The sequence below is a fragment of the Hyalella azteca genome, unplaced genomic scaffold (genome assembly GCF_000764305.2).
Source record: "Hyalella azteca isolate HAZT.00-mixed unplaced genomic scaffold, Hazt_2.0.2 contig16847, whole genome shotgun sequence".
Lineage (NCBI taxonomy): Eukaryota > Metazoa > Arthropoda > Malacostraca > Amphipoda > Hyalellidae > Hyalella > Hyalella azteca.
In genome coordinates, this window is record NW_025946654.1 from 323241 (window position 1) to 345131 (window position 21891).

At 38.1% G+C, this 21891-nt stretch overlaps 1 protein-coding gene across 1 annotated transcript in view; it reads right to left on the reverse strand.

Annotated features, from left to right (window-relative positions):
* LOC108680452 (protein unc-79 homolog) overlaps positions 1-21419 on the reverse strand; it is a 54422-nt gene extending 33003 nt beyond the window's left edge. Inside the window, exons 1-21 of the mRNA XM_047885070.1 lie at positions 21363-21419; positions 20036-20103; positions 18958-19077; positions 18509-18670; positions 18028-18198; positions 17710-17871; positions 17114-17284; positions 16376-16468; positions 15032-15217; positions 10208-10321; positions 6054-6283; positions 5278-5495; positions 4788-4908; positions 4574-4625; positions 4238-4379; positions 3556-3732; positions 2720-2843; positions 2152-2289; positions 1209-1368; positions 667-821; positions 26-241 (exon numbers count right to left, since the gene is read on the reverse strand). Of these exons, the coding sequence (XP_047741026.1) occupies positions 26-241; positions 667-821; positions 1209-1368; positions 2152-2289; positions 2720-2843; positions 3556-3732; positions 4238-4379; positions 4574-4625; positions 4788-4908; positions 5278-5495; positions 6054-6283; positions 10208-10321; positions 15032-15217; positions 16376-16468; positions 17114-17284; positions 17710-17871; positions 18028-18198; positions 18509-18670; positions 18958-19077; positions 20036-20057 (2934 nt within the window). The 5' untranslated portion in view covers positions 20058-20103; positions 21363-21419. The remainder of the gene's footprint in view (positions 1-25; positions 242-666; positions 822-1208; positions 1369-2151; positions 2290-2719; positions 2844-3555; positions 3733-4237; positions 4380-4573; positions 4626-4787; positions 4909-5277; positions 5496-6053; positions 6284-10207; positions 10322-15031; positions 15218-16375; positions 16469-17113; positions 17285-17709; positions 17872-18027; positions 18199-18508; positions 18671-18957; positions 19078-20035; positions 20104-21362) is intronic.
* Between the last annotated feature and the right edge of the window lie 472 nt (positions 21420-21891).

Here is a 21891-nt window from a genome sequence, read left to right on the forward strand (position 1 = left end):
ATTAGAATATTTGCAGAAGATTTACCCTGGAGTTAACAACGGGCAGTTTGGGGCAGAGATACGTGACAATCTCGGTGCATAGCTGGAAAAATGTGTTGATGAGGAAGCATAATGAGCACTCATGTCGACACTCATGACTGATGAGGTAAGGGGTGCGTAACATCTTATTCAACAGCTGCCACATCGTCGTGCTGATGCCGCTCGTGATGGGTTGATGCTTCGTCACGTTCTGCACCTCCATCTTACATGTGGGAAAATGATGCAAATGTCGTTATATATATAGTCTAATGAGTGCATTTAAGTTTAATAAGTGCATATATATAGTCTAATGAGTGCATGCGTGAAAATTTTTAAGATAAAAATTCAATTCACGGCCTGTTCGCGTGTTAATAGCATTGTTGCATTAAAAGTTAGTATCTGGAAACAATCTGACAGGCAAAATATTTTGTCATGAGAAACAAATTCAGACGAAATTCAAATTAAAAATGCTTGTTTTATATTGTGTTTAATTTTTCACGACAGAGCAGGAGTAAAATTCCACTCGGAAGAAGCATTGAGTTAAACATTTGTGCCTCCATCAAAAAATAAATAGATGTAAAATTCCTTTTACATCTCAGTAATTTCATGGTCAAAATTTGTTTTCGCGGTGAAATTTATTTGAGTTACCTGCTTGTAGGCGATGTCCAGCATGAGGACGTAGCAAGTCAAGACCAAGTCGGGGTCTGACTGCCTCAAGTCTTTATTCCCGCCTTTCCTTTTACCGTCTTCTTCTTCGTCGGAAAATCCGGGGCTGCTTTCATTGCCGCTGCTAGGCACGGGTTCTGCCGCCAATGAAATTCATTGCTTAGATGCGACATCAAACTTGTTACTATTAGATTACTCTACAGAAGATCACGCATCATATATTTCTCCGATGTTGAATTAACAGTTCTGAAATATTCTGCTTTAAATTCTATAATTAAATGCAGAATTAGGTAATTTTACTATTAGTATTCCATCGAAACTCAGTAAAACCTCCATGTATTGTTGATTTCTCGCAACAATACTCACGCAGCAAGAGTTAAAATCACAGACACTTTCACGTGTTTTCCTCAGATTTGTTGATTTTCAGAGATTGCCACAAATCGCTTTATTTGAGGTTGCCACAATTCGCTGGATTTTCGGGGGTTTCCGCAAATCGCTGGATTTAAAGAGCACAAAATGCGCACCAAGCTCGGGAGGCTCGTCCGTCGGACTCTGGCCCTCCTGATCCGAGCTCGCGGACGTCTTGCGCTGGGCCTTCTCCGGGGCCAGGAAGCTGCCCACGCCGTTCTCGAACATCTCCATCAGCATGTAGATGGGGACACTGATGTTGGTTGATGACAACATCTGCTAACTGTTCTCGAACATCTCCATCAGCATGTAGATGGGGACACTGATGTTGGTTGATGACAACATCTGCAGCATTAGAGGTAACAATGAACTGTTCACAAACACTGTCATTAGCTTGAACATCAAATTTAATTATGTTCAGCCGGAAAGAGATTCAAGAATTAAGAAATATATATATTTTCAAAATCCGTTCCATTGAAATTTATTTTCATAACAAAATTGTGTTACGCCATTAGACTCGTTACGTTACTCTCATATTCCCAATCAAACTCCATACTCATATTTTCTTTCACCATCAAATGCATTATGATTTACTCATATATATAATTAATCAAACTTCATATTCTCATTGCGCACTCACATCTACACGACTGTTTCGTAGGAGGTTGAGAATTTATTTAGCACTGCTTCAAACAAATCAGTTTTATCAGCAATTTTGTACGCGTCAAAAAATCAGTTTTATCAGCAACTTTTCACTGCTTTAAAAATCAATTTTACCAGCAACTCTTTACTGCTTCAAAAATCAGTTTTATCAGCAACTTTGTGCTGCTTCAAAAAGTCTGTTTTATGAGCATTTTTGTACTGCGTCTACAAATCATTTTTACCAGCAACTTTGTACTGCTTCAAAAAATCAGTTTTGTCAGTATCATTTTATTGCTTCAAAAAATCAGTTTTATCAGCAACTTTGTACGTAAAAAATCTATTTTACCAGCAACTTTATGGCGTAATTGGAAACAAAACCTATAATCAATGATGCACTAGAGAACTAAAGACACTTGCCTGCAGCCACTCGAGGTTCTGCTTCTGCACGTGGGCGGAAGTGTTCTCGAAACGCACGGCCAAGAACCTGAACATTTGTTCGCTGTCGAAGCCGAGCGGCGACATGTCGTTGTCCAGCAGCTTGCTGCAATTGTGTCTCTCTTATATATAATCAATCAAACTCCTTATTCCCATTTTCCTTCACCATCAAATGCATTATGTTTCTCTCTTATATATAATCAATCAAACTCCATATTCCCGATTTTCCCCTTCACCATAAAATGCACTATGTTTCTCTCTTATATAATCAATCAAACTTCATATTCTCATTGCGCACTCACATCTACACAACCGTTTCGTAGGAGGTTGAGCATTTATTCAGCACTGCTTCAAACAAATCAATTTTATCAGTAACTTTGTACTGCTTCAAAAAAACCAGTTTAATGAGCAACTTTGTACTGTGTAAAAAAAATCAGTTTTATCCGCAACTTTGTCGTGCGTCAAAAAATCAGTTCTATCATCAACTTTGCGATATAATTGGAAACAAAATCTACACTCAATTATGCACTAGAGAACTAAAGACACTTGCCTGCAGCCACTCGAGGTTCTGCTTCTGCACGTGGGCGGATGTGTTCTCGAAACGCACGGCCAAGAACCTGAACATTTGTTCGCTGTCGAAGCCGAGCGGCGACATGTCGTTGTCCAGCAGCTTGCTGCAATTGTGCTACTTTAATTTTCTGTTAATTCAGTTAATTTTGATCATTTACTGCCTAAATAATTATAATACTGTTAAATATATATACTGAATATAGTTGTTCAAGAAACGTGGCCTGAATATTGCTTTAGTTGAATTACAATTATTTACTTGAATTTTTGTTGAGTTACAGAGACTTATTGGGTCAACATCGACCCAGGTAATAGTGTCAGATTACAAATAATTATTCAAATGCTTAAAAATTGTATATAGATTTATTACCTACGTAATGAATCAGTTAGGTACGCAAAAAACATCTGCTGGTGTAGCAGTCTGAACATAGCTTGGAGATACTCATCTATTCTTTCCATCTGTCAATGATGTTCATCTTGATTTGCCTAGTGAAGAATTACATATAAATTTGAGAGTTACGCTCATAATTAATTATGAAATTCCTATCCAAACTGAGCGGCATTTTATTTGCTTGTCAATGCTTCTTTGTAGATAACAATAATCAATAACGCCTTTATTGAAAGGTACACTAATTTTTGTTATAAAAAACATTAATCAGATCTGAGAGCCCTTTCATAACATGTGACTTAATCGTCATAACATTAACTACTTCAATTCCTTTAGTTACTAATATCAAATATACGTTATTAGTAAGCATTAATATATATTTTACAACACATTTACCACCAATAATTAAATTTGTACACCTCCTGTCTGACCTGAGGGGCATTTTGAGTGCCTGTAGATGTTCCTCGGTGACCTCCATGTATATGGCCTGCAGCCAGTGCGGCATCACGGCCTCCCAGACAGCGATGGTGACCACCTCGTACGGCACGAGACAGAACAACCGACGGAAGCCTTCAAATATGTGCTCTGATCTCGGCGACAGCGTCTCCCTGTAAACACGCACCATAAAATATGTGCTCTGATCTCGGCGACAGCGTCTCCCTGTAAACACGCACCATAAAATATGTGTTCTGATCTCGGCGACAGCGTCTCACTGTAATCATGTAGAAAATAAATCATTTATTAATTTTTGGTACTCAAAATAAAAATTTCAATTCCCATGCTTATATTACCGAGAGAAAGTACTATCAGAAGAGCAATATGGATGGAGACTAGGTTTATATTCTTGGCAAAAAAACTATATCAGCTAGTGTCTCTACATCGCTGTGTACATCACACACTGGGTGATGTACATAGTGCATGGGCTGTGTCAACATACATAAACCAACCTACAATCCAGTAACCCATCAATCCTCAATCACCACACTAATAGTACAGAAACCTATCACCCACACCCCATTGGTCCTACAACACCCCAGTAGCCTCCAACTCCCCAGCCTCACCCCAGCCTCACCCCAGCCTCACCCCAGCCTAACCCCAGCCTCATCAACCCACCAGTGCCCCCCGACGCGGCAGTACTCAGGCGGGTGAGGCAGGAGGCAGTCGATGAAGACGTTGAGGTGCGTCTTGCACACCTCCTGCAGCCACCCCTGTAGGTGCTCTGACTTCAGCCGCTCGATGGTCACGCCGTGTTGTTCTGATTTTAGTGTCACCACAATTACTGGTTATTACTGTGATGTTATTGGCAGCTGGTAGTGACTTATTGTTAGGTGATAAAGTGCACCATGTTAATAAGACAACGAGATTGTGATTCTTTTCAATTCTTACTGGTCAGCACTCACCGTCTGGCATATACTGGGTGACGGTGAAACAGTGACATACCGGACTCACCGTCTGGCATATACTGGGTGACGGTGAACCAGTGACACACCGGACTCACCGTCTGGCATATACTGGGTGACGGTGAACCAGTGACACACCGGACTCACCGTCTGGCATATACTGGGTGACGGTGAACCAGTGACACACCGGACTCACCGTCTGGCATATACTGGGTGACGGNATGGGGTGAATGAAGGCAAGACCTGCGCCTCCCCCAGCAGACTGCGTGTGGGTGTTGGTATATGGGGTGAATGAAGGCAAGACCTGCGCCTCCCCCAGCAGACTGCGTGTGGGTGTTGGTATATAAGGTGAATGAAGGCAAGACCTGCGCCTCCCCCAGCAGACTGCGTGTGGGTGTTGGTATATCGTTGACGTTTGACGTCGTGTACTTCGTTCAGTTGACTGCTCGATTATGTTAATGTTTTATCAGTTCACTTCATGATCTCAATGCTTTAAACGCTATTATGTGAGCCATTATACATAGAATATTGATGTCTTGAAAGGATGTACAGTATATTGTCAAAAAATACAAATATTGATTTCTTGACAGGAATAACATATAAATAAGTTGATCAGCTGCATTTCTTGCGATAACCTAAGTTAAGCATAATGAATTTCATATAATCGTATAAAATATATATCCTTCTAACAATTCAACTGTTAAATGACGAGTAAAACCTTCACGGACTGCAATTAAATGGAAAAGCTCTGACCTGACGATGCACTCTACGAGGAAGCTGGTAATCTGAGGAGGCTGGTCCCAGACGGAGGTTATGGCGGTGTGAACTTTGTGGTCATCTGTGCCTCGTCGGGTGCTGTGTCGGATGGTGTTGCATTGCGAACAATAACGAACAGGTTTGTTGTTGTTGTACACGCAGCACTCGAGACTGAAACACGTCGCTATCGCGTTCTTCTCCGTCGACCGGCAGTTCTGTTTAGAGGCAATTCCCGAGTGCAGTAATTTATAACGATGCTTATAAGACAAAGGAAGGGCCTTGAATACATTTAATTTTTATTAAAATATCAATCGTCTACCTATAAAGCGATGCATTCACATTACGTAGCACAGCTGGTCTAAGGCTTGATAGAAAACAACTGCCAACAAATTACAATCTCATACTGCAGCAATGCTGGTAACAACTTGACTTACATAAATCATATACTTAAATCCATACAATCACCCATTGCTCAGACGAAATAATGTAATGACCTTGTTACATACAATCACCCATTGCTCAGACGAATTAATGTAATCACTCTGTTACCACACGCCGTAATGCAATCACCATGTTCTCACACGACGTAATGTAATGACCTTGTTGTCACACAACGCATAATCACGTTGTTCTCACACGATGTAATGTAATCACCTTGTTCTCACACGACGTAATACAATCACCATGTTCTCACACCACGTAATGTAATGACCTTGTTCTCACACAACGCATAGATGTAATCACCTTGTTCTCACACGACGTAATACACTCACCTTGTTCTCACACGACGTCGCGATGTTGGTCATTGGCTTGAGGACGTCTTGGAGCTCAACGTTGCTCTGGTTTTTCTCGAGTTGTTCCTTGCACTTAAGGCACATGTAGAGGGGCGGCGCTGTGTCCGGGCAGGCGCCCAAAGCTGTCACGTGGTCCATGCACGCCACCATCATCGGGTGTTTGTGTTCTGCTTCACAGCTGCTCCTCTGGCATGGTAACGCCTTCCACCCTAAACCAGTACACTCGGTCACTGGTTGTACAAACTTCCGCGGCAGTGCATTAAAGCCATCAATCACTAGCTGTCCCAGCTGTCTCGGTAGTGCATCAAACAACAAGCCACTGGTGGTACCAATTTCCCTGAAACTGCATCAAATCTCCCAATCACAGGTTGTACCAACTGGCCCGGTAGTGCATCAAACCTAGAAATCACTGGATGTACCTGCTAGATCTTCATCATGCAGCATCAAGCCTTTGCATAACAACTAATTTCATCTGTACCAGCTCTAGCCTGGGACTTTAGTCCTAGACTAGAAATTAAAAAACCAAAGCAATCACAATTGGGAATCCTGCTTAATTCATTGCTCTCCCAACGAGGTCTCAATCCGATAGGTCTAACTAGGTCAATTCATCATCACTTCACCGTACTGCCCAACGCTCCACCTCACTTTACCGTACTGCCTAACGTTTCCCTCACTTCACCGTACTGCCTAACGTTTCCCTCACTTCACCGTACTGCCTAACGTTCCCTCACTTCACCGTACTGCCTAACGTTCCCTCACTATATCGCTCTAACCTAACGTTCCCCTCACTTTAAGGTCCTTCCATCGCTAAATCTTAATTTTGGGTTTGCACAAACACTAAAATTGGTAGCCTGCCATCAATAACTATCAAAACATTACACATTTTCTCGAGAAGAAAGCGATATCTCGGCAAGTCTGCGTGTATTGAATCATAATCAATGATTATAACCTAAAATATTTCAAGTAAAATTATTGGATAAAATTATTTAGATAATGAAGGAAAGAAAGTTAGTAAGAAAAACGTGTGGGTAGTTAATGCGAATTTTGGTTTACTTTCGTTCGGTTATTAACAATTATTGTTCATCCATTAAGAAGTGCTGAGAAATTTTTTAATTATTAAAACACAGAAAAAATGCTAAAGTTCGTTAGATTTTGAGTGATTTTCGTGAAATTTCATTACGTTTCTAGGTTTCATATAGTGCATTAAGCTTAAGTAAAAGTTCAATTTCAAGTGTAGAAATAGTCAAAAGATAGGCAGAGTGGTTTGAATTACAAAATTCGAACCATCCCACAGGTTCTTTTTCGTTTGAATGTCAGGCTAGTTATGAAAAAAATCCTAGATTAAAATTGACTGAATGCTTATTAACATCATAAGTAACTTTACCTGCTCGCACAAAACCAAAGAGCGTGCACATAAAAATACCATGCGTTGATAAAATATCATACATTTTACGTTGAGAAAAACGGGCTATCTAATTGAAGCTTTAATAAGCGTTAAAAATACGTTCAATAAATGAGTCTACGAAAGTGCCCGGATTAAAAAATTTTACTGAGAATTGAATATTACTCGTGCAGTTCATACATTCTTTCATTGAAACTGCAATCCCTCCAATAAACATTGTTCATTATTTGATTTAGGAAAAATTGTTATGTTACTCCACAAAAATTTGCGGGCAGCCGACCGAGCATCATAATCGTGTCCTGATTATTTTAGAATAATAATCAACAGTTAATAAAAGATAAAGAGAATATGGAAGGCTGATGTTCAGGCATGACAACCATCCTATAGTTTATAATCATCATTGACTAAAAAAGGCAGCTGACTAACCATCAATCATTATCTTCGTCTAATACAGCCATCGGCAAGCGCTCATCTTAAGACCCAGCTTAAGTCAGTTGCCATCTAGAATGGCAGTAACTTTTCCATCTCAGCTGTAATATTATTCTAATATAAAGTCGAAAGAAACACTTCGTTTTAAAATGTCAAAAACAGCTGTTTACATTCACGAAGTTATTATTCTTTGTACTATATTTAATAGTCAAGATTAATAGCTTCAAATTGAATTTAAAACCTTGCTAGCATACTGTCCGATGAACTAAAATTTTTGTTCTTCCAAATCAGTCAAAAGACCTTTGTGCTTCATTTGAAACATATTCCCCACTAAATCTATTAAATAGCGTACTTTTTCCTAAGGATATTACTCCACCAGTAGATGTTTGCATCAGACCATCTTTTATTACAGTTATTCTTCATGCAAATTATAATGCAAAAATAGCATTAACATTTCTGCAGCGGTCATAAACAACGAAAGCAAAAAGCGAAGGATGGACAGAACTGATGAAAGAGGGAAATGGGAGCAGGCGGCATGCAGTTAACACTCTAATATTGTGTGCTGGATCCTCAGAGAAGTGGCAACATCGTAAATGCTTGCATAATATTTAGTCGTGCGTTCAATACAATAAAATCCCAATTGTGAAAGTTGAGATAAATTTGTGCGTCATGTGCAGGAATTAGGATCATTGCGGGAGTTGCTGAGAATTCAGCCATGAGATGTTCGGACTGACATTTGATGCGTACAAAGAATTCCTTCGTGAAGTTCTGTATTTGCACTAAAGGTACTCTGCGGTCAAAAGGAATTTTGGGCTTGAAACATCAGGTGATATATTATATATAATCGGTGATAATATTTTAGCTTAGAAAAATAATTACTTACTCATAGCTAAATTATTACGTGATTAGGGCAAGATAATTCGAACATTGTTATTCAAATATCAATCATTATATCTCGGTCAAGTCCAGTACATCTTACAAGCAGTTCATATCAACAAATTTTCATGCAAATGCCATGAGGAACAACGGCCAAATTGGCATGCTGAAGCGAAAGACATTCCAGTAATGGAAATAAAACAAGAACTAATGACGAATACTATTTTTCTATGAATAACATAAGAAAAATAGTTTGAATACCGGGAGATTGAGTTCCGGGTACAATCTAAATCTGCTACGCGGTTATAAGAAAAGATTTTGATGCGACTGAGGTCTGGATGGTCTGGGTTACACTTGCATCCATCGTTTACTCGGAGATTTGATAATTAGGAAAACGATTGTGTACTTGGTCCTGATCAATTAATAAGAGAGAAATGATCGAATTGCGTTACATTTACGCTGCTAAACTTTTTCTTAGAGCAGTGCACAATTTTAACATAATATATAATGTATAATTTATATTTTGTTTCTTGAATTCCAAACAACTGTTTTTTTATTAATCAGGTATATAATTATATGGAAGTCAAACTCATATATCATTATGAAAGTTTACAATTTACGACAAGGCTGATTTTAACACCCGACTCATTGAGCGCTAAGAAATAGTCTCAACAATTTATGAACAATAACAGTCCCGGACATGATCAGTGTTCACATGATAACAAATCTATTGAAACAGAAATATCTATATTTCGTCCGGCAAATAATTTAGTAAATTCCATGGTTGTGTGGGGGACGATCTCACGAGAAATTAGTGCCTGCGACCTGAGCTTCAATATTCGTCGAAGTGAACAATGCGTCAAGCACCAGTGACCAGTTTTTGAACAACATAATTTGGTGTTTGGAATTGCGTTACAATTATGAAAATTTGGGAAAAATAATATAAGAAATATTTTTATGACTTGCCTTCCGAAACGCGGAGAACTATTCCCTCAAAATGCAAAACATGATCTGGAAATGCGCGATTTCATAAAATCATTTTTTACGCATTTCAGGAATTACGTAAGGTACATAATGCAAAGTTAGTTCAAGTAGAAATTAGAGCAGAAAATGCAGCAAAAAACCGATAGCGTTGGAATTAATTGACCAACAACTACTGAAGAATCGCTGCACGAGCATATGAGTACTCAACGATGTACAACGGAGCTAGCACAAGCTACTGTAGTAGCGCTACGTCAACAACCTTACAAAATACTGGCAATGCACTAGTGATTAGAGTCAAACGTGAATGAAAGTTACAAGTAAAAAGAGCGTTATTTTCTAAGATAGGCAACTATATATAAAGAGTATTAAGTAGTGTGAGATCAATTAAAATGTTCTAAGGAATTTTGAGGCTTGAAAATAAATAAGGGAATAATGAGAATACCTTTGGGGGTTTTCGATTCCCTTGTGTCAGAACTAGTCACGGTATGAGGCTGCGCAGAATCTGCTTTTGCCTGCGCTGGCTTATTGAACATTGCCATCAAGACGCACGATATGTCTAGAAAGAGAGAACAACACAGGCGAGTGCGCCGGTGAGATATGAGGTATAATAGAAAACATATGAATTAACTTTCATTCTCATAAGAGGACCTATAACTCAACTATTTAATGAAATAGTTATTCGGACAGAATTTCTTCCAAATTATGGAGTTGTCAGCTTGAGTTCTCTCGTCACAATTGAAAATGTCTGTTGAAGGTATATTCCATTCTCATAGGGAATGGGCGATATGCTTCGGGATATATGAGGGTATGGATCTACTATCAACTTCGGGGATGAAGTAGATGAACACGTTGCTTACTTTGGCATAAATAAAGGGACCAGTGGTCATCAATAAATAGAGCCGAAATAAAGGATATCTCCAAACATAAGGAATGACATATTAATCCTGTGAAACAGAAAGCTTACCTAGAAATTAAATCAGTAGAATTAAACTCGGAAAGTTTTCCTCGTAGGTTTAATGTTGGGTATGAAGATGATCGAGGACACGAAATAAGAAAAATTGAGCTGCCCTTCACCCCAAAGGGCGATTAATAGAATTGAAACTAACTGTACAATACGTTTGTTAAAAACATAATTAATGTTCACCAACTACAAAACACAAAAATGCAGTAAAATTTAAGCGGTAAACTGAATAATTAGTCGTGAATTTTAATACGGTATTCAGACGTTTTTCAATAAGAAGTGAAGGTTTTTATACGCCGCATTTTGATGAGGAAGTTATGAGTTATGAGTAGAACGAATGTGTAAATTTTCTCTTGATTGTTAAAAATGTTTATTAATTAACAAAATTCTCTACAAGCTCGAATTCTAATTGCTTATACATATCAATTTATCGAAAAAAATCACAAATTAAAACGAGTTAGATTAAACTTGATTCCTAGTTTAAAATCCAGAAAAAGACTAATTTGTATTCGCAATCCTTTTCATATATACATCCATCAGAAAAACAAGGATAATTCGTATATGTTGAATCACTGCGTGTCACTCAGTAATACTCTAATAAAGGAGAGCGGTAAACAGTATAGGTTGTTAGGGTGTTATACTCACTAAAGTGTTATACTCTAATGTAAGTAATAATTATATTTGTGTACATATTGAAGTAACTACCGTACTAATAGATTATGACTGAAATAAATGCGCGTAATTAATTGTAAGCAGTTTGGTAATTAATTTCTCCTTAAATTGATAATCGATCTCGTTATATTGCAAGTCTTGACAGCGATAAAAGTAATTTATTGTTAATAACAGGTATATTAGCTGAAGTAAAAAAAAGTTCTTGTTAATACACAAAAAAACAGACACTTAAGCACACAGGGAAATTGATGGCTGACAATCAAGAAAACAAAGTAGGACCGATAATATTTGTTTTCATTACTGAACGATGTTGCTGAAATTAATGAATAATAATTAAATGAATATTAAATCCAGATAAAAAGTATTTTTTACAATAAATAAATACTTCTGTATTTATTTAATTCTGTATTCAAGTGAATCTATAGAATATAGATTGTAGAATATAGAATGTATAGAATGTATAGAATCTATAGAATGTAAGTGAATCTATGAATCTATAGAATGTAATGGGATGCGAACATATGTTCATGGTACCAGTACCGAGTTGTTAGAATAAGTTTTATTTACACTGAATTAAAAATGAAAAAGTGAATGTAAATTATCGCCTCCTTATAATGAACTATAAAGATAGAGGATACTCGCAAATAATTATTACGATTATGTGAAAGATTAGTTTAAATGATATTCAAGTATCGAAAATTGTCAATTTTTTGGTGGCCATTTATCCCAATTTCCATCTACCTCGCCAAAATATGGAAAATGACTGGATTCAAAGGCTTCAAATTATTTTAAAAAAGCGTGCATTGATTGGTAAAGCGTGGGACTTTTGGCAATGATAACATTGTGTGTGGAAATGACACGGTAAATATAGCAGTCAATGTCATACATGAATATAAGTCCCTAGTAGAATTATTGTATTTTAGAAACAATGGAACCTCGAACAATTGTGAGATGCATGAGCACCTCGCGTCCTTTGAAGCACCGTTTGAGCACCGTTTTTACATAAACGGAAAAATGTTTTAGTAATTCGCGTGAAATTAGTTTGAAAATAAAATTTGCAAGTAAATCTCCCATCAGTTTGAATACAAACCAAATGAGCAACTTTTTATCGCCCAACAATCTGAACTTCAACAGTTAAAAAAGTAAGGAGCTTTTGCATCTTCAATCTTTGATAAAAACAATAAAAGACTCCAGCCGAGAAACTTATTTGCAACAAATTGTGTGATTAAAATTTGGAAAAAAGACAAGCACTCGCAGCGACTACACTACATCAGCCGATGTTAGAATGATCTCAACTTACGATTATTTATGAGTTTATAAAATTAGTAGTGTTAACATCGTCAGTATAATACAGTCCTCCTTTGCTTCTCAATGGGCATTTGGAAGGCTAACAGATTCATAACAACAGTATAAATGAAGTACAGAAATCTAGAAGATTTACTCCATTGAAACATTCACATGTCATAACATCATTTAATCATTGAACATCACATTGAATTTAGAGCAATAGGTAGTCATGGACTCAGGAGTGAAGAAATTTACAGTTGAGGCTGCACACTTGAGGTCGTCAAGATCAAAGAGAACAGTTCGATCTGGAGAACAGTTCGAGAACAGTTCAACCTAGAGAACAGTTCGATCTAGAGAAGAGTTCTAACGTTATGTTAATGCCGAGCGGTTCCATATGGAACCAAGCTATAATTTTTCACATACAACGAAAAATAAATATATGAACATATTTTTTGCTTATTACCATCACAAATGATAATATTCTCACAAGGAACCGAAAAAAAAATCAGAAAATAATTCTCGTCATCAATGGGTTAAAGAGTTCTAAGACTCTCTCTCTCTCTCTCTCTCTCTCTCAAACTCGCAACGAACAAAACCGAGTCTCATCTAATAACAGGGATAGAAATTCTAAGGAAATCAACTCTCGCGTCCCGGTGTCCATTTGTTGTCATTTGAGACCTTGGAAATTGTGATAATTTCATCAAAGCTTAGGGTTTTTTAGTTAAAAACAATTGAATAGCAAATAACCAATCAAATATTTATACGCACATTTTAATTTAAAAAGCTATAAAATAACTTTCACAGCCTTTTTCGTATTCACAGACTTTTGTTCTTTTTTCAGTTAGCGCAATTTTTATTCTCAGGTTCAGTTAGTGCAAGTAAGATGAATTTAAAATTTCCCTAACCTAAATTCATTCATCTAAATCGTATTAATCTGATGTGTAAAATGATCTTTTGGGATGTACGAAGTGTATAGGACCAACAGAATGTTATTTTCGGAGATTCAAATATATATATACATAGATTTTCATAGTTCCTTCGTTTGCGTTGCTTTCTGTAACACAGTGATTATTTAAGATTTCGCGACAAGGATTGTTGTTTGTAATTATTGTAAGGCTCTTGTTCATGTTCTTGTATTAAAAGCTTGCCACGGAAGACGTCAGTTTTTCATCACTAAAAAGTTTATCCATGCAATTAAACACAAGATTCTTGGCAGCAAAACTAGCACCCAGACTCAAGACGGGCAAAAATTGACTGGTTATTTGAAAATCGGCATCAGATTTCCAGCAAAAAGGCAAATCTATCTCATAAATCGTTTACATTATTATTTTCCGTTCTGAGGAAAGACTCTTCAGGATTTCAGATAATATTTTTTTGCACGATTTGTTGGTTAATGTCCGACGAAAATTCAAGGCAAGTACAAGAATAGCAAGAAATTATCTTTGGATTGAAAATGTTTTATGAGATTTGTCACGGACAACCGATGCATCAAACAGAAGTATTTATTGTCTTCTTGACGACATTTAATACTCTAAATATTACTAAAAAATTAAGGTATCCGGTACGGTATGTTTACTTTAAAACTGCGGATTTTATGGACAATCTCAAGGTTTTGGTTTTCGTTGCTTTCATTAATCGAGCTCATGATACACCCTCAAGGAAGTTTCATCACAACAAATAGAAGCAAATTATTTCTTGTATATAACACAAGCTTTGTGGAACTGCAACCCAAGACTCGTGTGGGAAGCAGCAAGGTTCTCTCGGTGGAGCCAACAGTGATCCATCAAAAGCTGTCACGTCAATGCAACAAATTGCAACACTCAAACACCGAAAACACTCACATACAACAGATCTTAACATTTCTCAGCAAGTACATTACACGAATATTCGTATTATGTCCAATGTTCATGTTGGATGTATTTTAACGCTATGGTCTCTATTCAATTTGAAATTAGATCCAAAAGCAAATAAAATGGAAGGAGGCATAAAATCTTTGAAATATAACTATTTCCTTATCAATGTTTTCCCAGCTTAGATAAACAAAGACAAAAAATATTATGTAACCGTATATGGAGATAAAGTCCGAAAATAATTTTGCAACTTGGCTTGCAATTGCCATTTGATTCAACACTACGTTGTATATGAAAACAATTGATCAATTTTATTCAGTTGTGAAAATGAATTATTGTCGACCTCGGTAAGAGATAAAAAATTATGTTCTTGGAATTTAAATATCAAATATGTAATGTTATCATGTTGTTGAGCTGTATGCATGGATGAACTTTTTTTCCTGACACTTTTATGTTTATTTAAATAAAGCCTGCATAATAAGACAGCTAGACTTACCGCTGAGCTTGATCGGCATTCCCTTGCGATCGAAAAGCTTAGGATTGAGGTTAGGCCAGTAATAAAATAGGAGGTTGGCTGCAGGTATCCTGGAGCCTGGAGTGCCGTGGGCGATGACGCAAAACAAATCCTGGATGACGTGACACTTGACAGACATCAGGCACTCGATGAGCTGGCAGTGGTATGCTGCAGAGGGAAATGATGGCGTTAGTGTTGGATGAGGTACATCATCAATGGTATGCTGCAGAGGGAAATGATGGCGTTAGTGTTGGATGAGGTACATCATCAATGGTATGCTGCAGAGGGAAATGAGGGCGTTAGTGTTGGATGAGGTACATCATCAATGGTATGCTGCAGAGGGAAATGATGGCGTTAGCATTGGATGAGGAACATCGTTAGTTGCATGGTGCACAGGGAAATGATTACGTTAGCCTTAGATGATTCACTTCGTCAAACAGTGATATGCTAGGACGTAAAAATGATGCTAAACTTCATACATCTCATAGGTTTCAAGGCTATAGAAGTCAAAACTCTGTGCAACTTAGACATCATGGCGTTAACAGAGAGAACTTCACACATTTCAGGCGCCAAAATATTGACTTGAAAGCATGTCGCCATCGGGTGCTTGCTAGACGCCAGTTAGTCTATAATTCACACTTCACTTCTTTTTCATCTCCGCGGTTCAGCACGCTAGAGAGCATAGTAGCCTATAAAGTTCAAGTGTTCAGAGCCACAGCGCCATAAGTCCGCAGCCATGCTCAAGCTAGTCTCGTCTTTAGCTGCGTAAATCCAGCACGATCTTGCCTCCTAATTCTCATCAACACTCCACCAAAACAAACCTAACCAGATCTGACATAATCGCATTGGTTGCGGTGGAGTAGAAAGTAGTGGTAAGTGTTGAGGTAGGGCCATGCTGAGTTTGCATATTCATGATGACAAAGCCAAGTGTAGTGGTGCATGTTTAGCCCGAGAGTTGGCTCCAGAGATAGTTTAAGAGTTTAGTTTGTAGCCAATTGCTGCAGCCTCGTCGTCATGGCCTTCGGAATCTATTGTCACAAAACTGAGTTCTAGGAGAGGTGGATTAATTATGTTAGAAGGTAACACTTCGATGTACGTTTTTAAAGCTCATCACCTGTGCCTTTCTACACGGATGAATTTCCACCTCTGCCAGCCTTATAGGTACGTATAAGTTGGTGCCAGAGCGATGGTCGATAAATTTTCAACTTATCTTAGTTTGAAGAATACATTTTAAATAAACGTGTATTAATAATAAATTTAAATATGTTAAAATAAATATCAACGAATAAAAATAACCAAAATAAATTAAATTATAATAATATTCACCCGAGTTCTCGGTGTACTGAAGAATGAGCATAATGACTGCGGGCACTGACGCTGCGGCGTAGTTCTCTTCCTCGTTGAGCTTGGGAGTGGCGCCTGGTGTGGACACAGCGACACAAAAATGAGTTACTTAAGAGCACACGATCTAAAATGACTCTTGTAAAATTGTTTTATCGGGACATTTGATCGACTTTGAAGCAAACTATAAAGTACAAATGATTTAGTTGAGAAGCCCCACTAAATATGTAAAATGTGGAAAATAATTTAAACAACTTCAAACAATATTACACAAGTGAAATGAGCTACCGTTAATTGCGTTTTTAATTTCATTATGATAACTGTTCATATGAGAGTAGCACTGACCTACAGCAACAGGCAGTAACTGTTCATACGAGAGTAGCACTGACCTACAGAAGCAGGCAGTAACTGTTCATACGAGAGTAGCACTGACCTACAGAAGCAGGCAGTAACTGTTCANAAGCAATTTTACACAAGTGAAAAGAGCTAATGTTAATTGCGTTTTTAAATTCATTATGATTACTGTTCATATGGGACTAGCACTGACCTATAGAAGCAGGCAGTAACTGTTCATATTAGAGCAGCACTGACCTACAGAAGCAGGCAGTAACTGTTCATATGAGAGTAGCACTGACCCACAGAAGCAGGCAGTTACTGTTCATATGAGAGTAGCACTGACCTACTGAAGCAGGCAGTAACTGTTCATATGAGAGTAGCCCTGACCTACAGAAGCAGGCAGTACATGGAAACAGAGCGTCTTGAGCAGGAAGGGGTGGACGGTCTCGGGCGTCGTGGATATCATCGAAGCCACCAAGAAGGGCAGCGAATCCACGGTGTCGCGATCCAAGAAGATCATGAGGGTTGACCACAGCTGCAGGATGGCAGTTCCCAGCGCTGCGATGCAAAGCCGCCGTAACTTCACTTGATTAGTTTAGGTAATCATCTGGCATTCAGGTTACGAATATAGATTGATAATTAGGAGACAAATTGTAAGATGCAGTCTGACCACGGCTTGCAGGTTCTTCTAAGTCTTTGAGCCGCGTTTATCACCGAACCTGTGGACTGCCACGCAGTTTATACCCACGACAACGGCAACTAATGTTATCAGTCGTTTAGGAGCAAATACAGTGGAAAAGTTAGATATCATCCGTATACGAATAGTATTTACTCGCGATGTTTGTCAATGATGGCGAAATGCAATTAACACAACATGAATGTTTACCTTTATCTTCTTACGGTAATTCTTTTTAGCAGGCCTTTAGGTATAAATATCAATAAAAACAGACAATTGATCCGTGGACAAGTTGTAAAGTTCTCACCATGTTTGGCGAAGGTGACGAACTGGAGGAGGTCCAGCAAGTGGGTGAGGGCGGTGTGCAGGCCGAAGTAGTCCAAGCAAGGGAAGAGCGTGAGGCGCATCTCGTCCTGGTCGCAGTGTCGCAGCATCTCCACAGGCGCAGACTTGATGTCGCGCAGAACTCCTGTGTCGGTGGACGTCTACTGATTAACCCTCTGTCGACTGACTGGTAATGCATTCAGAACTCCTGTGTCGGTGGACGTCTACTGATTAACCCTCTGTCGACTGACTGGTAATTACAGAAGCAGGCAGTAACTGTTCATATGAGAGTAGCACTGACCTACAGAAGCAGGCAGTACATGGAAACAGAGCGTTTTGAGCAGGAAGGGGTGGACGGTCTCGGGCGTCGTGGATATCATCGAAGCCACCAAGAAGGGCAGCGAATCCACGGTGTCGCGATCCAAGAAGATCATGAGGGTTGACCACAGCTGCAGGATGGCAGTTCCCAGCGCTGCGATGCAAAGCCGTGCGTAACTTCACTTAATTAGTTGAGGTAATGGCATTCAGGTCATGAATATTGATTGATAATTAGGAGACAATTTGTATGATGCAGTCTGACCACGGCTTGCAAGTTCTTCGCTTTCATTCGTATACGAATAGTATGTACTCACAATGCTTGTCAATGATGGCGAAATGCAATTTACGGAAAATGAATGTTTACCTTTGTCTTCTGACATTATTTCTTTTTAGCAGGCCTTTTGATATAAATGTCAATGAACACAGACAATTATTGATCCGCGGACAAGTTGTGAAGTTCTCACCATGTTTGGCGAAGGTGACGAACTGGAGGAGGTCCAGCAAGTGGGTGAGGGCGGTGTGCAGGCCGAAGTAGTCCAAGCAAGGGAAGAGCGTGAGGCGCGTCTCGTCCTGGTCGCAGTGTCGCAGCATCTCCACAGGCGCAGACTTGATGTCGCGCAGAACTCCTGTGTCGGTGGACGAATATTGATTGACCCTCTGTCAACTGACTGGTAATACATTCAGAACTCCTGTGTCGGTGGACGTATACTGATTAACTATCTGTCAACTGACTGGTAATGCATTCAGAACTCTTGTGTCGGTGGACGTTTACTGATTAACCCTCTGTCGACTGACTGGTAATACATTGTCCGGTGCATGTTAATTTCGTTACCGGGCATTGACACGCGAATAACATTGGAAAGTTCAATGTATTTCCAAAGGAAAGGATGATATTTTATACAAAGTAACTCACCTAGCAGCAGCTGGTTGAAGTACTTCAGAATATTGGCGATCTCCACCCCAGATGGTGCCGGAACTGTACCCTGTACCAGCCGCAGCTGGAACTCCGATAAGTTCCGGATTTTGGCTGTGACTGTGACGTAAAAAATTAGTTCAAATATTCACCACACTTTAATTAGCGTGGCGAACGTACGAATATATGAAAGTAGTTCATAGATTCAGTTTAAATTTACCCTATTAGTCTCATTTAGCTCCTTTCCTCCTTTTAGTGAAATGTAGCTTCCGTGAACCTTGTTAGCCGTCGGCTGTTCCTTTCAACCTGAATGTAGGCCGTTGCTGAATAGCGCCTCGCATATATAACCTTAATTATTCACAAACCTCGCCATCAATGTCTACGTTCAAATAATATCAGTTGACTACAAACGGCATGACTTTTTGAGGGTTAACTTAAATATTTTTGCCTTATATTGCGCTCACTAGCGACTTCTGTCTTGAGGGACTAAAACTTCTGTAATGTTTACGCTGAATTGCTATGTATTCTTTAAATGGGTTACAATTCGTTTCCCTCACTGACCATCATTAATAATTTCGCTACATATCATAGGAAATTTTCTACTTACAATTATTCTATCTTGCAATATAATTCATGTGACGTAAGCCGTACTAAAATGTCCAATGACTAATTAAAATCTGATAAATACAATAGAATGAATACATTATGATTATAAGTCATCATCGAATGTCATTCAAATTAGTTATGCATTAAATTTTGGCTATACCAACTGTACCAATCATTTTTAATTCAAGCATGCATTTTATGACATTATCTTAAATTCAAACAAAATCTTCATCCCAGCAACATCTCCATCATTTGCTGTTAAAAAAATGTATGACAGCACGGACCATACCATCAGCGAAATAACTTCACCGATCATTGTTCAGTTACATTCAAAATTGGAACATTGAACTCAATTGTTTCCGTATTTTTATATTGAAAATACTCCGCCATTTTCTATTGGCCTGTGAAATTTCTGTATTATAAATTTGTTCATATAAGAAATTAATTCGTTAATTTAAAGGCAAAGACTCACACGCCGCCGCCCGGGTGCCCATGTCTGGGGTGCGTACGTTGGGTCGGCTTCAGTCCAGCAATTACGCACTGAAAAATAAAAAGTATATAATTATGAAATAATATATTCTATATTTATGATGTGTACACATTAATGTTTAAATAGAAAATCTTACCATGAATTTGACTTAAAATATTTATGATAGAAATTTCTAATTTAATAGTCCCGTAACACCGAATCTCGTCATTTCGAAACATGAAATTCAGAATTTCATCATCCGAAATTCCGCCTTTTCAAATCCTAATATCCCGAAGCCCATAATATCGTAAATAAGACGAAATTGTTATTAAAAAGAAGTGTCACTTGGTTTGCAGGTCATGCACAAATTAAAAAATTTTAACATTCATAAATTCTGACAACTCGAAACAAATGAATGTCTTATAACATTTGAAATTAATGGAGGCCTAACAAAATTCTCTGCCATTGAAATTCAATGTTTTCCAGCTAGATCCTGACACTCCTGACTATTGGAACGTGGAACATTGTTCCGCTAATCTCATTTATGGTACCAAGATGAACCGAACTGTCATGATTCTGGTTCTCAATCGAATATAACTATTCTGTTTCTAAACTTATCCAGCTAACCAACATTCTGGATCTTAACCGAAACAACTAAACACCATTTTGTCTCTCAACAGATAATTTAAACCGGCTTAGCATTATAATTATTATTCTGAGTCGATAAATTCATCGAAGTTATGATTTTCAATCAATGAAGGTTTGCGCATTCATAAAGATAGGAAAGTTTAAATTTATGAATACAAAAAAATGTAATATAATTAAAGGTGATATTAACTCTTAAAAACAGGAGTTACGATCTCTCTCAAATGTGTCTTCCCATCTAAAAATATTTCAAACTAAAAAATATAAAAATAAACAACAATCACTCAATCCATCAGCAGGATCCATCATTTGTTTTTAAACTAAAACTGACGCCGATCACAGCCATGAAAAAGAGATAACGTTCTTCACGACTTGTCGGAAATATTATGACCGTTTTAAATTAAGCCTGAAGATTAATTTATTTGTTTGAAGTCCATAGATGGATTATAGCTGGTTATTTAACGATTAACTTTATGTGATAGTTTATTATGATTTGGAAGAGATAGCGCCAGCAAGAGACTGGCTCACGCAAATAAGACAGCACGTAAAGAGCACATCAGTTGAAGCAATCACCTTTAAAATATTGTTGACGTACAATGACCGTGGTAGTAGCAAAGCATGATTAATCAAGTGTTGGATCCATAACAGAGTTTCCATTTAGTTAATCACTCAATATTGTACTCACAAAGGAGACGTAAAGAAGCTATTGGTCTATAGAATTCATCTCGCGACGTCTACATCGCACGCAGGCTGAGATGCAACTGACCTGCCTGGCTCTTTTCGGCGGCTTAGTTTATGCTACGTAAAGAGGAGCATAAACAAATGGGGGAACATGCAGGAGGAACAACCGGAGAGAGCAAAATTCATGGGGAAAGAGTGGATAAATAAGATATTTGACGAGTCGGAAACGACAAACACTGCATTATTGAAGGTTTATGTGCGACCAAGGCGCAGGTATATACTACATACAGTGAATTATGCTGTTAGAACTGGAAGAGATCCAAGACTTTTAGATCTCTTTCAGTCTATATCCTATAATCCTATAATATCCTATAATTGAATCCTATGGCGTATCGTCTAATACTTCAGACTTCATAAAAATGTTCGAGCACGTTTGTTCCAGTTCGTATTCTTACCATGCGAATTTCCTAAGTCTTGTCTAGTCATTTGAATACCTTTACGTGGCTAAATGAAATTAGAAAGAAACGACGGCA